The sequence below is a fragment of the Mandrillus leucophaeus genome, unplaced genomic scaffold (genome assembly GCF_000951045.1).
Source record: "Mandrillus leucophaeus isolate KB7577 unplaced genomic scaffold, Mleu.le_1.0 Scaffold718, whole genome shotgun sequence".
Lineage (NCBI taxonomy): Eukaryota > Metazoa > Chordata > Mammalia > Primates > Cercopithecidae > Mandrillus > Mandrillus leucophaeus.
This window is the reverse complement of record NW_012107786.1, coordinates 190,461-206,583: the sequence shown is the minus strand read 5'-3', so window position 1 is coordinate 206,583 and position 16,123 is coordinate 190,461. Positions and strand designations below refer to the sequence as shown.

The following is a 16,123-nucleotide window of genomic DNA, read 5'->3' as shown; positions in this document are numbered from 1 at the left end:
CAGCCTCCACCTCCCAGGTTCAAGCAATTCTCCTCCCTCAGCCTCCCCAGTAGCTAGGATTACAGGTATGTGCCACCATGCCCAGCTAATTTTTTTTGTTGTTGTTTTTGAGATGAAGTGGTGTTCTGTTGCCCAGGCTGGAGTGCAGTGGCGCAATCTCAGCTCACTAGAACCTCCACCTCCCGGGTTCAAATGATTCTCCTGCCTCAGCCTCCCATGTAGCTGGGATTACAGGCATGTGCCACAATGCCCAGCTACTTTTTGTATTTTTAGTAGAGATGAGGTTTCGCCATGTTGGCCAGGCTGGTCCCAAACTCCTGACCTCAAGTGAGCCGCCTGCTTCATCTTCCCAAAGTGCTGGGGTTACAAGCGTGAACCACCGGCCTAATTTTTGTATTTAGTAGAGACAGGGTTTCACCATGTTGGCCAGGCTAGTCTCGAACTCCTGACTTCAAGTGATCTGCCCTACTTGGCCTCCCAAAGTGCTGGGATTATAGGCATGCGCCACCGCTCCCAGCCTCTCTCGCTTTTTTTTTTTGTTGAGATGGAGTCTTGCTCTGTCACCCAGGCTGGAGTGCAGTGGCGGGGTCTCGGCTCACTGCAACCTCCGCCTCCTGGGTTCAAGTGATTCTGCTGCCTCAGCCTCCCAAGTAGCTGAGACTATAGGTGTGTGCCACCATGCCCTGCTAATTTTTGTATTTTTTAGTAGAGACAGGGTTTCACCATGTTGGCGAGGATGGTCTCGATTTCTTGACCTCGTGATCCGCCCGCCTTGGCCTCCCAAAGTGCTGGGATTACAGGTGTGAGCCACTGCATCCAGCCAGCCCTTGCTTTTTTTAAACATGATTTCCCCTCTTCTGTTTAAACTCACTGTAAATGATCAGTTCTTCACCAGCGAAGTGGTGGTGATAACGATAACCTCATGTGGTTGGTGCAAGGATTATAAAAATGGATTCTTCATCAAACAAGGATTTGCTTTTTTTTTTTTTTTTTTTTGAGACAGAGTCTCGCTCTGTCACCCAGGCTGGAGTGCAGTGGCACAATTTTGGCTCACTGCAAGCTCCGCCTCCTGGGTTCATGCCATTCTCCTGCCTCAGCCTCCCAAGTAGCTGGGACTACAGGCGCCGGCCATCATGCCCAGCTAATTTTTTTGTATTTTTAGTAGAGATGGGGTTTCACCGTGTTAGCCAGGATGGGCTTGATCTCCTGACCTCGTGAAACGCCTGCCTAGGCCTCCCGAAGTGCTGGGATTACAGGCGTGAGCCACCGCGCCAGGCCCAGGGATTTGCATTTTAAGAGCCAGGCATCAACATGTTAAACACTGCCTTGACCTCATCTGATGAAGGAGGCAGACTCACAGACAAGTCCAGTAGCACCTGTATGAGGCATAACATGAGCAATAACTGCAGGTTCAGGGAGATTTTGGGAAGGCTTCACAGAGGAAGTGACATCCCAGTGGGTCTTGGATGGTACGTAAGAGGTCACTGAAAGCTGAGGTGGGAAAGGTCAGCCAGCCAGAGCAAACAGTGTGTGCACAGGCATGCAGCTCACCAGACCCAAGGAAAAGGCAACCTGGCTGAACTCTGAGAAGAGTTGAGAGCCAAGGAGTCTCAGGACTGGGGCTGCGGACAGGGGCCAAGGCACATGGGTCAGTAGATGTTGATTGAATGAATGAGTGAATGAAGCTGGAAGTGATGGGTAGTTTTTAAGCAGAGACCTGTCTTTAACAGGTTTGCATTTTAGAAGGATTCCCTTGTTCCTTCAGTGGCAGTGGCCGGGGTGGGAGTTGGGTGAGGTAAGAGGCAGAGAGTCTGAGTAAGGGTTGTGGCTGACAGAAGGGACTGTCAGCTGAGTCCTGGTTCATAGTAGAAGCTCACTTTTCCCAGCCTTGTATTTCTTCCTCCCGACATCCAACCTGCTTTTGCACTCCAGGCAGGAGGGGAAAGGCAGAGGGAGGAGGCCAGACTTTCTTCTAGAGCCATAGCAGATACTAGAGCCAAAATCAGTGCTTGTGAGAGCCCATCCTAGAGGCCCTTCTCCTTAATGAGCGGTTTCCCTATCCCTGCCCAAGTGATCTAGAATGGAGCCAGGCCAACCCGAGACTGGAAAGTGGGACACTAGTGTCTTGAAATCTAGGGCAGAGTCTGGTTGGGAAATGGTGGAGAGCAAAGGCTCTACTGCCCTTGCCTGGGGTGAAGCCAGCTCCACCTTTCACTGGCTGTACAGCTCTGCGCAAGCCCTCAACCTCTAAGCCTGGAACCCCCGGGCATGAGGATCAGACAACATAATGCCCCTATGTTATTCAGCTCAGGCCTGGCACAAATACCTACTCTGTAAATTAGCTGTGACCTTGGGCAAGGTATTGACCCCTCTGAACCTTATTTTCCTCCTTTCTAGAATAGGGACAGGGATTTGTGCTCCTCAAGGCGGCCATGTACGTTAGAGTTGACTGTGTGCATCTTACAAGCTACAGCTGGAGTGGGGGTGGGTGCGCAGAAGGGGCAGGGCTGCCAAGCCAGGAAGCAGGTGGGCACAGAGCACAGGGCGCCGGTCCCAGTCAGTGGTACCTGCCATGGCCCTGGACCTGGATGTTGCCCCTGGCAGGCCATGGAGGCCCACCGTGACCTGGCCTCAGCCCTGCCTCCACTGGGACTGCCCATCCATCTTTGGGTCACTGGCTGCCGTCAGGCTTTGCTGTCACTTCCTCCGCCTGCATTACCCTCCCCTCCCAGCACCCATCTTGTGAAAGGCCGGAGTGTGGGTGCATGGTAGGGAGGCCGTGGGACCTGTGGGACCAGGGAAGATGCTGGTAGAGGGCAGAACTCAGTTCCAAGACCGCAGAGAGGTCCTGGGCCCTCATCCGGAAGATGCATCAGCCGTGTCGTCACCTGTGCCGCCTCCGCCCCGCAGGTAACCCCCTACGGCCTAGCCTGGAGCCCGAGGAACCCAAGAGGCCTCTCCCCGCAGAGCGCGGTAGCAGCTCTGGGACGCCCAAGCTGATCCAGCGTGCGCTACTGCGTGGCACCGCCCTGCTTGCCTCCCTGGGCCTCGGCCGCGACCTGCAGCCACCGGGAGGCCAAGGACGTGAGCGTGGGGATCCCCCCACAACACCCCCAACGCCAATGCCCGCGCCCTGCCCGACCGAGCCGCCCCCTTCCCCGCTCATTCGCTTCTCACCCAAGACGCCCGACTCCCCGCCCACTCCTGCACCCCTGTTGCTGGACCTGGGTATTCCTGCAGGCCAGCGGTCAGCCAAGAGCCCCCGACGTGAGGAGGAGCCCCGCGGTGAGTGGCCTGAGGCCGGCCTGCTTCACGGATGGGAGATGGGGGTCCCCAGGGAGGGAGGGGTGGCTGGGGACATGCAAGGAGGCAAGGCCAAGACCACAGTCATCTACTGGACCCTGAACCAGGCGCTTGGGATACTGAAGACCATGTAGGGAGCAGAGTTCTAAATTCAGCTATCAGGTGGTCCAGGCAGGTGGGGGCAATGCCTGCTGTGAAATAACAGAAGTAATCAAGGCCAGGCAGTGGTGCACGCCTGTGATCCCAGCACTTTGGGAGGATCACGTGAGCCTTGAAAGGTTGAGGCTGCAGTGAGCCGTGATCATGACACTGCACTCCAGCCTGGGTGACGGAGCATATATGTAGTCATAATAGTAGCAAACTCTTGGTTCCTTACTTGTGTCAGGTACTCTTTACAAGGCTTTCCCGAGATGGTCTCATTCAGTCATAACAACCACAGAACTAAGTGCTCTTAGATGCCCATTTTTAGATAAGGAAATGTAAGGCACAGAGATGAAGGGACCCAGAGCTCCCACAGCTGGTAAGCGGCAGGGCCGGGATCCACATCCAGGCCGGCCTGCTCCAGAGGCCTCACTCCTAACCATTACGAAAAAACAGAGGCACGCAGAGCAGGAAGGGCCGTAGAAGTTGAGTCAAGTAGCTCACTGTGCAGATGGGGAAACTGAGGCCCAGAGCAGGGCAGTGTATCTTGGGGACCTCAGGAGTTGTTGGTTGCCTGACCTTGTGCCCCTCCTATATCTCACAGGAGGCACTGTCTCACCCCCACCCGGGACATCACGCTCTGCTCCTGGCACCCCAGGCACCCCACGTTCACCACCCCTGGGCCTCATCAGCCGACCTCGGCCCTCACCCCTTCGCAGCCGCATCGATCCCTGGAGCTTTGTGTCGGCTGGGCCACGGCCTTCTCCCCTGCCTTCGCCACAGCCTGCACCCCGCCGGGCACCCTGGACCTTGTTCCCAGACTCAGACCCCTTCTGGGACTCCCCACCTGCCAACCCCTTCCGGGGAGGCCCCCAGGACTGCAGGGCACAGACCAAAGACATGGGTGCCCAGGCCCCTTGGGTGCCGGAGGCGGGACCTTGAGTGGGCCAGGCCACTCCCCGAGCTCCAGCTGCCTTAGAGGAGTCACAGCATACACTGGAACAGGAGCTGGGCCAGCCTCTGTAGCTGCCTCAGTTTCCCCAGGGACCCCACCCCCGCTTTGGGGGTCAGGAACACTACACTGCACAGGAAGCCTTCACACTGGATGGGGGGCCTGCGCCCCCATACCTGAAACCTCCCAGCTCACCTGCCCTACTGGGGCCCGACACTGTACCCAGCTGGTTGGGAGGACCAGAGCCTGTCTCAGGGAATTGCCCGCAGGGGTGATGCAGGGAGGAGGGGAGGTGCAGGGAAGAGGGGCCGGCCTCAGCTGTCACCAGCACTTTTGACCAAGTCCTGCTACTGCGGCCCCTGCCCTAGGGCTTAGAGCATGGGCCTCCTGCCCTGGGGGTCATCTGGGGCCAGGGCTCTCTGGGTGCCTTCCTGCTGCCCCAGCCAGGGTTGGAGTATTAGCCTCGGGATCCAATGAAGCCAGAAGCCAAATAAACTTAAAAGCTGTCTCCCCACATGTAGCCTGTCACCTTTCTTGGAGGTAACCAGGTGACCCAACCTATCATGCAACCCTGGTGTCCTGATGCCCTGATGCCCCAGCAATAGGCAGTTCCTTGCCTTGCACGGCATCCCTCTCCTGGGACCAGATCCACCAGCCTTGGTGAGTCATTCAAGGCTTTTCTCTGCCAGGTGTGGTGGCTCACTCCTGTAATCACAGCACTTTGGGAGGCCAAGGCCGGTGGATCACAGGTCAGGAGTTCAAGACCAACCTGGCAACATAGTGAAACCCCATCTCTACTAAAAATACAAAAATTAGCCAGGTATGGGGGTGCATGCCTGTAGTCCCAGCTACTCTGGAGGCTGAGGCAGGAGAATTGCTTGAACCTGGAAGGTAGAGATTGCAGTGAGCCAAAATCACGCCACTGCACTCCAGCCTGGGCAACAGAGCAAGACTCCATCTCAAAAAAAAAAAAAAAGTGTAGGCTGGGCGCGGTGACTCATGCCTGTAATCCCAGCACTTTGGGAGGCCGAGGCGGATGGATCACAAGGTCAGGATTTCGAGACCAGCCTGGCCAATATGGTGAAACCCCGTCTCCACTTAAAAAAAAAAAAAAAAAAAATGCTCAGCGTGGTGGCAGGTGCCTGTAGTCCCAGCTACTTGGGAGGCTGAGGCAGGAGAATAGCTTGAACCCAGGAGGCGAAGGTTGAGTTAACCAAGTGCCACTGCACTCCAGCCTGGGCGACAAAGCAAGACTGTCTCAAAAAAGATAAAAAGTAGTAACTTCCACCCACCTCCAAGCATCGTGACTTGCCATGGCATCTGGCACCCCTGACAGTTCTCTTCACAATGCCATGGGGGCTCTGGCACTCCCACACCATATCCAAGGGCAGGGTCCCTTGGCCTCTGTCCTCAGCCCCTCTGAGGTTAGAGGAGTTGGAACCCAGGCCCCGCTTGCCCTCTCCCAGGTGCCCCATGGCAGCCAGACTGTATAGTTCAGGGGCAGGGAGTCAGGAGGGCAGGCACAAAGGGTTCTCGGGAAGAACTGGCAATCAGGCTCAAGGGTATCATCTGCCCGGGTACTCTGGGCACCCTGGAGTCCTCTCCCTACCTCCTACCCCTGCCCTCACCTGATCCTTCCCAGCTGCCACCATTCCTCTCCCACCATACTACCCAGGCCAAAATCACCATCCAGGACGCCTACAGTAGCCCAGCGTAGGTCTCCCTGGACCACGTTTGTCATGTGTCCTTATCCCCCCTTCACCCCCAACTCTCCCCTGCCACAGCCAGCCCTCTGTTCCTCTCACACCCCAAGCTCATTCCTACCTTCACCGGCCTCTTACTCCCCAGCTGAAATGTCACCTCCTTAGCGGAGCTTTCCCAGTGAGATAACCCCCGCTCCCTACAGGCTCTCCCATCACCCAGGGCATTTCCTTCATGGAACTCATGACAATGAGAGGTTGCCAGTTTCTTTGCTAAGAGGTTTCTTGTGTAAACACCAGGAAGGAAAGGACCTGTGCCTGTCCTCTTCCCTAAGCACTTGCTGAATGAATGAATGAATGAATGCAGTATGGGTGCCTGAGTGAGCAGGACCTTGAATAAGTGTGAGGTCCTGTCTAGGCCTCAGCTTCCTCTGCCTCCTCCCCTCACTGCAGCCACCTTCCTCCACCCATCCCCACCGTCCCAGCTGCTGTGAAATGGGCAAATGTCTTGCCTCCAGAACCTGGGAGGGGTGAGGCAGCTCACCTCCCTCTGTTCACACCCCAGCCACCCCAGCCAGGTCCCAGCTACCCACAGAGCACCTCCTCCTGGCCCAGCCCTGCCCAGCCGTTCCCAGGTGCCTGAGGTGGAGCCGCCAGCTCCCACAGCACCCCAGCAGCCTGCCATGGGGTGTCTAAGGCCCTGGGCCTGATATGGGCTCCTGGTTGTGGCCCACTTACTGACCCTGGGGCTTGGGGCTGTGTTGTTCCAGGCCCTGGAGGGGCCTCCTGCATGCAGGCTTCAGGCTGAGCTCAGGGCAGAGCTGGCAGCATTCCAGGCAGAGCATAGGGCCTGCCTGCCACCTGGAGCACTGGAAGAGCTGCTGGGCACTGCCCTGGCCACCCAGGCCCATAGGGTCTCCAGCCTGGGCAACAGTTCAGAGGCCAGGAACTGGGACCTTCCCTCAGCCCTGCTCTTCACTGCCAGCATCCTCACCACCACAGGTAAGAGAGCCTGGCAGCCAAGTCAGGGGGCACAGCTCTTGAGGCCATCGCTCCCTGGGGTCCCTGGGGTTCATGCAGCCCTTCCTTCAGCACCAAAGAGCCAGACGGAGCCCAGGCGCTGTGAGGCCCGACATCACAGCTGGGGCTCCCCACCAACACACCCCAACTGGTGCCTCCACTTCAGCTGCCAGGAAGGGTGTGGCCTCCCCAGTCCCACCCCAGGCACCCTTTGAGACCCAGGAGAGCTGCCCAGATGCCACAGCCTGTGGCCAGGTAGGGGAGACAAGACACTGGAATGGATTCTTAGATGGAAGCAAATAGAAGGAACCTGGGAAGGACAGATCAGGACCATGGCCTCAGGTGGAGGAGTGAGGGAAGATAGAGGAGGAAGCTGGCATGAGATGCTCGCAGAGCAGGAGGGCACAGACAGGGATGAGGGAGTTCTGCAGAGAAATCGTGCCCAGGGAAAAGCAGCAACAGGACCCACAGCCCTGGGTTTTCGTATTTTTTGCCCCACAAAGTGTCTCAGTATTTTTTGAATTGGAACTTGTATTTCCAACTTTTTTTTTTTTTTTTTTTTTGAAACAGAGTCTGGCCCTGTCACCCAGGCTGGAGTGCAGTGGTGCGATCTCGGCTCACTGCAACCTCCACCTCCTGGGTTCTTCTGCCTCAGCCTCCTGAGTAGCTGGGATTACAGACGTGCACCATCATGCCCGGCTAATTTTTGTATTTCTAGTGGAGACGGGGTTTTGCCATGTTGGCCAGGCTGGTCTCAAACTCCTGACCTCAAGCGATCCACCCACCTCAACCTCCCAAAGTGCTGGGATTACGGGTGTGAGCTACTGTGCCCAGCCTGTATTTCCAACTTCTTTTGGAAAATCAGGAAACCTACTCACACTGAGCCAGAATCCCTGCAAGGCAACATCCTGACAGGAGCAGAATGGGGCCTGCCCTTTGGAAACAGCTCACACTCTGCAGTGCACCCCTGTCCCCACCACTCCTGTTTGTCTCGCACTGGCTCCAATAGGCATGTGCGTTTGCAGCTCTGTATTAGCTGATGCTGTTCTCCCAGCACACCCCACGCTCCCACCCCTCCCCACCTGGCACATGCCCTCTCTCCTCCATGCTGCCTCTTTGCAGCCCTTCGTGATTTTCCTGCCCAACTCCCCCACCAGAGCTGGCAGGGCCTGGGCTGACTCAGATACCAGCACAAAGCCTGGCACACAGGACTTGACACACATTTGGGGAAAGAGTGGATGATATTCCACCAGCTGTGGAATCAGGAGTATCTGTTAAGGGTAGTGCAGTTCTCAGAATTGTCCCAGCTACAAAAGGCTTGAGGAACTGTCTTCTTTCATCCTTTCATTTCCCAAAAAAGAAAAATGGCCCAGAGAGGGTAAGGGATCCCCTGACCAAGGAGGAGCAGAGTCAGCTAGAACCTGGACCTGGCCAGTTCAAGGCCACCAGAGGGCAGCCTTCTGCAGAAGGCGGTATTGGGGTAGGCAGGGACCCCAGCAGACATGGCACTCAGAGCTCTCACTGTCCACTGACTGTCTCTTCTCCCGGTTATGGCCACATGGCCCCACTATCACCAGGCGGAAAGGCCTTCTGCATGGTCTATGCAGCCCTGGGGCTGCCAGCCTCCCTGGCGCTCGTGGCCACCCTGCGCCACTGCCTGCTGCCTGCGCTCAGCCGCCCAGGTGCCTGGGTAGGTCCACTGGCAGCTGTCGCCGGCCAGGGCTGCGCTGCTGCGGGCAGTTGCACTGGGCCTGCTGGTGGCCAGCAGCTTTGTGCTGCTGCTAGCGCTGGTGCTGTGGGGCCTTCAGGGTGACTGCAGCCTGCTGGGGGCCGTCTACTTCTGCTTCAGCTCGCTCAGCACCATTGGCCTGGGGGACCTGCTGCCCGGCCACGGCCGCGGCCTGCACCCTGTGATTTACCACCTGGGCCAGCTCGCACTTCTTGGTAAGTCCAGCCACCTAAGAGCGTGTGGGGGAAGGGGGAAGAGGAGCCTGGACTAGGACTCCCATAAATCATTGGGGGGACTGGGCCTTGCAGGTGGAGGGACCCCACTCCTGGGCACGATGTGGGAGGGGTAGTTGAAGAGCTCTGGGAGGTGGTGAGTGGCGCCAGCTGCCAGGGCAGGTCACCGTGTTGGGAGATGGGCAGGGAGTATCACCAGCACCCAGGCGCTGCCCCAGCACCTTCTCCTCCCCAGGTTACTTGCTTCTAGGACTCTTGGCCATGCTGCTGGCCGTGGAGACCTTCTCTGAGCTGCCACAGGTCCGTGCCACGGGGAAGTTCTTCAGGCCCAGTAGTCCTGTGACTGCTGAGAACCAAGGTGGCATCCTAGGGCAGGATGAACTGGCTCTGAGCACCCTGCCCCCCGCGGCCCCAGCTTCAGGACAAGCCCCTGCTTGCTGAAGCGTCAGGTGACCGAGTTCAGCTCCCATAAGGTGGCAGGCACCTAAGGAGGAAGCAGCCAAGAGTGGTTGGGGAAGAATCAGGAGATGGGGCCGCGGTGGGGGTGGGCGGGAGGCCTCGGGGAATACTGTGTTAATCATAAAATGAGCAACCATTTCGACTGTTTTCAAGTATTTCTAATGGGACTTCCCTGAGCCCCCGGCCACCATCTGGGGAAGGCCGAGGTCCAGCCTCCGCTGGCCCTGGGAACCTCGAAGCCGCACCAACCGGCTTAGGATGGCAGAGCCGCCCTCCTCAGCCTCGGCCCACTCTCCTCCGCCTATTGAGAGCGCAGGTGGAGCGGAGAAAAGGCCGGGCGCTGGGGTAGCCTCGTCCAACTTTATTGCTCTGGAGAACAGGAGGGCAAGCCGGCGAGGGGCGGCAGTGCCCAGGCATCCCTCTCCCCGAGGCTGCCGGCCCGGCCGTGCCGTCGGGGAGGACCCCGCACCGCCGCGAGCGCACACACACACTCGGTGACAAATAAATACGGCGGCCGCCCCGCCCGTGGGGTCGAGGATCCGCCCTGCCCCGTCCCGGGAAGCGCGCCGGCGGCCCCTAGCGGACACGCGTGCGGTATCCGGGACAGCCGGGTCCTCCGCAGCGCAGGCCCAGGGCAGCGGCGGACGCCGGGGGCGCGAGAAATTATGGACCACCCAGGCCGGTGGCCTCAGCTCAGCACGCAGCGTTCCCGCCGGCTCAACTGCCGGCTCAGCTTGCGGCGCCGCTGTTCCAGGCCGCGTTCCAGGCGCTCGTCCTCCTCCAGGGCGCTGGGGGGAATGGGTTCGAGTCAGTGCAGCGTTGGGCGGGGTCCACACCAACCCTCTGCGGGAGCATGTCCTGGACCCTCCCAACTCCCAGCGCCGCCTAGCGCCACTCACATCCGCTCCTTGTGGTCCAGGTCCCGGACCAGCTCGTCACGCTGGTTCACCAGCGACACCAGCTCCTCCAGCAGGAGCTGCTCTCGGTGCTGCTGTGCGGACGTTTTCTTCCAGTCTGAGGGTCGAAGCGGCTAAGCGTCAGGAGGCGCGGGCCCGGCGCTGTGCCGCCTCTACCCTGGCTCTGTCCTGCCTCCTGCCCCCTGAGCCCATGTCCCACCTTCGATGGCCAGCATGGCCCGCAGCTCGCGGCTCAGCAGCTCAAACCTTCGCTCCAAGTCCTGCTCCTCGATGCTGGACGGTGCAGGGGGGTGGCAGGTCAGGAAAAGCGGCATAGGGAGAGAGTGCCCAGGGCTCTGGCCACTCCCTGACCCCATCCCACCTCCCCAGCAGTTCCCAGGGAGGGCAGGGCTGACCGCAGAGCTATCCTCCAGTCTCCAGACCACATTATCTCTTTTCTTCTGTTTTCTCCAATTGCTGGGTGTTTATGTTGCCCCCCCACCCCGAAGGACCCCTGAAGGATTATTTGCATAAACACTCATAAACAGGAAGTATTGGCTACAGTTACTCTTAAAAATGATCCCAAACGCAAAAGGGAGGCAAAGCCGTCCCCACCCAGCAGGATGACAAAGGCAATGGCCGCAGAGTGGCTTTGGACCCCACATGGGAACCAGATCATATCTCTCTGGGCTTCTGTTTTCCTTACTGTAAAGGAACAGGGTCACACTGGGGAATTCAGCCCTCAACTTCCTGGGCCTCGGTTTTCTTTTTCTTTTCTTTCTTTTTTTTTTGAGACGGAGTCTCCCTCTGTTGCCCACGCTGGAGTGCAGTGGCCCGATCTCGGCTCACTACAGTCTCTGAACCCCGGGAGGGTTCACGCCATTCTCCTGCCTCAGCCTTCCCATTAGCTGGGACTACAGGCACCCGCCACCACACCGGGCTTATGTTTTGTATTTTTAGTAAAGACGGGGTTTCACTGTGTTAGTCAGATGGTCTCCATCTCCTGACCTTGTGATCTGCCCGCCTCGGCCTCCCAAAGTGATGGGATTACAGGCATGAGCCACCGCACCCAGCGGGTTTTCTTATTAGTAAAAATAGTTCTAATTTAAGAGTTTTATCCTTAATTTTTTTTTAATTTTTATTTTTTGAGGCAGAGTCTCGCTCTGTTGCCCAGTGCAATGGTCTGATCTCGGCTCACTGCAACCTCCACCCCCCGGGTTCAAGCGATTCTCCTGCCTCAGCCTTCCAAGTTACCGGGATTACAGGCACATGCCACCACACTTGGCTAATTTTTGTATTTTTAGTAGAGATGGGGTTTCACCATGTTGGCTGGTCTTGAACTCCTGACCTCAGGTGATCTGCCTGCCTCGGCCTCCCCAAGTACTGGGATTACAGGCGGGAGCCACTGCACCCAGCCAGTATTACACTTTAAGCAGCAAATTGGTTAGGACAAAAACAGTCAGATGGAGGAGGAATCATTTGTCAAAAAGATCTCTGTAGGAAGAAGAAAGTAGTGAAGAACCCTAACCAAAGTAGCTGAGAGTCCCTCTGCTCTCCTGGCCCGGGGCCAGCACTCACAGCAGCTGCAGCTGGTCCTGCCTCCGGATAAGAGCGTTCTTCTTGTTGACCAGGGTGAACCACTCCTGGATCAGCACCTCCTCCTGCAGCTTGTTGGCACCTGCATTGGACAGGGACAGTCAACAGGCCTGCCCCCTGCCCCCAGTATCAGTGTAGGGCAGCTGGGGGATGGGGGAGGGGGTTTGCTCCCTTGTGACATCCCAGAAGCCAGAACTGGGTGCCTCAAGGAAGCCACTTCAGGGCCTCAGCATGCCTGGCTGTAAAATGGGAACGCTGACGCCAGCCGTGCCTCTTCCCAGCTCCTCCCAAGGTCAGGAACAGCTGCAGGGCCCGGCAGACCTAGTGACGTGTTGGGGAAGGGACCCCCAGATGCATGCCCCACCTGACTCCATAAGGCTCCTCAGCTGCGTCTCCACCTCAGACGCCCGCCCATCTATCTGCCTCTGCTCCTGTTCCAGGGCCTGCAGCTCTGCACACACATACTGACTTGTGTCCTGGAACCGTTGCTGGGGTGGAAAAGGCAGAGAACAGGGTGGACTCAGCCCAGGCCCTGAATAGGAGGTGCTCAACCATTAGCTCCTCCCACTTAGCCCTCCTTACCAGCCCAGCCTCCTCCCCTGGGCTTGGGGGTGGCTCCTCCGAGAGGGGACTCCCACCTGCAGACAGAGATGATGATAAGGCACCCCCTAACCACCACCCATCCCCAGGAAGTCCCCAGTCCAGGCTTTGTGAACAGCCTGAACTGAGATGGTCACCACTCCTGCTACTCACCAGGGGGCTGTTGAGAGGCTGCAGCTGTGGGTGGGCCCAGGGCAGAGCTGGGGTCAGGGGCTGGGCCTTCCTGTGGAAGAAGGGGCCAGTGAGGGCTGGGAGGGGTTTCCCGCCAGCCTGGGCCTGGGGCCAGCCAGAGCCACTCACACAGAGGGGAGGAGGGGTCCTTGACCCCAGCCCTTGCCCGACCCTGCCCGTCCTCTAGTCCTGCATGCACAGAATCCCTGGGCCCACCTCCTTCCAGGGAAAATGCCTCCTCAAGCAAAGGCCACGGCCTTCATCCTTCCTGGCCCTGTGGCCCTGGGCCCATCCACGCCCAGGCTCCGAGCCTCCCAATTCCCCTCCTGGGGCTGGGCTGAGCTCCGGCCTCACAGGGTGAGAGCCTTTGAAGGGCCCAGCCCAGGCCTCTCCTCCCCACTCTCTTTTTTTTTTTTTTTTTTTTGATTTTTTTTTGAGACGGAGTCTCGCTCTGTAACCCTGGCTGGAGTGCAGTGGCAGGGTCATGGCTCACTGCAACCTCCACCTCCTGGTTCAGGTGATTCTCCTGCCTCAGCTTCCCAAGTAGCCACCTGCCACGGGGATTTTTGTATTTTCAGTAGAGACGGAGCTTCACCATGTTGGCCGGGCTGGGCTCGAACTCCTGACCTCAGGTGATCCGCCCACTTCAGCCTCCCAAAGTGCTAGGATGACAGGTGTGAGCCACCACGCCCAGCCTCAACTCCTCCTCCATGGAACTCCCTCAGGCCACTTCTGACTTCTGTCAGCTAGTGCTGGCTTCCCATCATGGCCAGGGCCCCATGCAGTGACCATTGCACTCACCCGATATGGCCCCATCCGTGTGATCCAGCCCAGCCCTGCCTCCTGCAGAGGCCCCACCCAGGCTCCCTCCCCTTCTGCCCTCAGGGCTTCCCAGACCCGGACCCTCCCGAGCCAGCACCTCCACATCCTGGCCAAAACGGGGTGCCCTGCTGCATTTTCAGTTCCCGCACCCAGGAGCGGCTGCTGCACGCTCACACACACAGGACAAGTCAGGCTGGCTGGATCTCCGAATTTTAGCCTGGAAGGGCAGGGCTGACCCCATGTGCCTACCCGCCCCTAGTGACTTGCTGGGACTGTTAGTGCTGGGGGTCCCCAACTTGCGGCTCAGCTGACAGCCTGGCCCCTCAACTGCTCCTGACCTGGCCCCCCAAGTTTGGGTCATCTGACCTGTGTCAGGGTCATGGGGCAGGGACAGTGGTTGAGCCACCCATGTCCACTCCCACCTGTACCTCTCCAAGAGGCAGCCCTGGACATCCCTGGCTCAGGGGCCATCCTCTCTGGCCTGGGGCAGTGGTGGCTTCCCACCAGCCACCATCATGGCCTGCCTGCTGACTCAAGCTGAAACGAGGCCTCTCTGACACTCCCCCCACCTTTTAGGTGTCACTGTTTCACACCTCTGCTCAGTCCCCCAGCCTCATGCCAAAGCCTCAGGCAGCTTCAGCCTCAATGTTCCTACCACCCTGAGCCACGCCTAGACACCGCCCCCTGGCCACAGTGACCGACTTTCAGTTCCCAAAATAGCTTTCTCAGCCTGGAGTCAGCCTCCATCTTGGGCTGCCTGGTACCAACGTGACCTCCATGACCCAGCCCAGCCCTACTTCCTCCAGAGACCCCCTGCCGGGGCCCCCACACTCTTCCCACCGCCCTCCCTGACTTCCATGTCTCCGGAAGCCTCCTCTGATCCCCAGCCTGGGCAGATGCTGCTCCCATGGCCTCTCCCATCACAGCTCCAACCCCCACTCACCCCGTCACAGCTGCTGGTTTCCCATGTCTCCCCCTCATACAGAGCTGGGCCCAGAAAATACACCCGGGGTACACTGACTAATAACAACAGCTCATATCTACCAAGTGTTTCTGTGCCCGGCACTTAAAGCACTTTATGTGCATTGACTCACCGGATCCTCCCAACAGCCCCGGGAGGCAGGGACCATGACCCTCCCCGCTTTACAGATGAGGAAACTGAGGGTCAGAGTTGAGGCTCCTAAAGGGTCTGGTCTAGGACCCAGGGTTGTCTAACCCAAAACTTTTTTTCCGAGCTTGGCCACCAACTTGCTGTGTGCCTCGGGGCCAGTCACACCCATGGGGCCATTGTTTGTGTCCTTGTATGTAAAATGGGAGAAAGCCCAGCCCTGTGTGACCTGGGAGCTGCAGGGCTTCTAGAAAGGAATCTAAGGAAACACACAGCTCCCCTCTTTTTGACAGCAATCTGCAGAGAGCCTCAATGCCACCTTGCAAAAGGCTTTCATACACACTGTAAGAGCCCATGGGCAGGCCAGGCACATAGAGAGTGCTGAGCTGACGGGACAGGCAAAGGCAGGAGAGTGGAGAAATCCAGCCTCAGCAGCAGCGGAGCTTCCTCATGCCAGGCCTCATGGGAATTTCAGTGCTTCCTCATGTCTAACTCAAATTCCTCTTTTTTTTTTTTTTTGAGACAGAGTCATGCTCTGTCGCCAGGCTGGAGTGCAGTGGCACGATCTCGGCTCACTGAGACCTCCGCCTCCGGGGTTCAGATGATTCCCCTGCCTCAGCGTCCTGAGTAGCTGGGACTACAGGCCTGTACCACCATGCCCAGCTAATTTTTTGTATTTTAGTAGAGACAGGATTTCACCATGTTGGCCAGGATGGTCTCGATCTCCTGACCTCGTGATCTGCCCGCCTTTGCCTCCCAAAGCGCTGGGATTACAGGCATGAGCCACGGTACCCGGCCTCAAATTCCTCTTTCAATACCCTCATGTCTGGCCTCTCCTCGAGGAAGACCAGGACTTTGGGAGCTCCCAAGGGCCGGGCCAGGTCAGACCACCTCCCACTGCACACAATGGGCATGAGGGATGGGGGTGGCCAGTGAGGAGTCCCCTCCGGCCCCATGGGTCAGACATCTCCTGTGAGACAAGAGTTGAGGGAAGGCCTGACTTGGAAAGGCCAGATGCTGGAACTGGGACCCAGAGGGGCATAGGTTGGCACCTCCCCTTTAAGATTTAAAGAACCACTGACACACATTAATGGGGCTGTGGCCAGAGGCCAACAGATGGGCCAAAGCTGGCCTCATCCTCTTGACTCCTGCGTATCATATCTCCTACAGGCGGGCATCACCCGTGCCCTCTGTCTCTCACTCACAGGCTCAATGCTGTGCCTCTGACCCTACACCCCGGACTCCTGCTCTCAGCCTAGCCTCATTGCCACTTATGGACCTTCTGGGAGATGGCTGGCAGTTCCCTAAACGAGACCTGAACTTTCCTGCTGCCACGTTTTTGCTAATGCAGGTCCCACCATTTGAGAACCCCACTCATGGCCGGGCGCGGTGG

At 58.1% G+C, this 16,123-nt stretch overlaps 3 protein-coding genes across 3 annotated transcripts in view; 2 read left to right on the top strand and 1 right to left on the bottom strand.

The window, feature by feature from the left end:
* MAP3K11 (mitogen-activated protein kinase kinase kinase 11) overlaps nt 1-4,910 on the top strand; it is a 20,693-nt gene extending 15,783 nt beyond the window's left edge. The window contains exons 9-10 of the mRNA XM_011965184.1: nt 2,911-3,285; nt 4,049-4,910. Coding sequence (XP_011820574.1) covers nt 2,911-3,285; nt 4,049-4,386 — 713 coding nt within the window. The 3' untranslated portion in view covers nt 4,387-4,910. The remainder of the gene's footprint in view (nt 1-2,910; nt 3,286-4,048) is intronic.
* Nucleotides 4,911-6,779: 1,869 nt separating this feature from the next.
* Nucleotides 6,780-9,655, top strand: KCNK7 (potassium channel, two pore domain subfamily K, member 7). Its single transcript, XM_011965185.1, is given in 4 exon segments — nt 6,780-7,095; nt 8,661-8,808; nt 8,810-9,060; nt 9,314-9,655. Coding segments are annotated over 4 exon segments (921 nt in total). The 3' UTR covers nt 9,520-9,655.
* A 223-nt stretch (nt 9,656-9,878) lies between these two features.
* Nucleotides 9,879-16,123, bottom strand: part of EHBP1L1 (EH domain binding protein 1-like 1) — a 16,884-nt gene continuing 10,639 nt past the window's right edge. The window contains exons 13-19 of the mRNA XM_011965239.1: nt 12,783-12,852; nt 12,612-12,667; nt 12,394-12,517; nt 12,012-12,111; nt 10,654-10,727; nt 10,437-10,551; nt 9,879-10,325 (exon numbers count right to left, since the gene is read on the bottom strand). Coding sequence (XP_011820629.1) covers nt 10,226-10,325; nt 10,437-10,551; nt 10,654-10,727; nt 12,012-12,111; nt 12,394-12,517; nt 12,612-12,667; nt 12,783-12,852 — 639 coding nt within the window. The 3' untranslated portion in view covers nt 9,879-10,225. The remainder of the gene's footprint in view (nt 10,326-10,436; nt 10,552-10,653; nt 10,728-12,011; nt 12,112-12,393; nt 12,518-12,611; nt 12,668-12,782; nt 12,853-16,123) is intronic.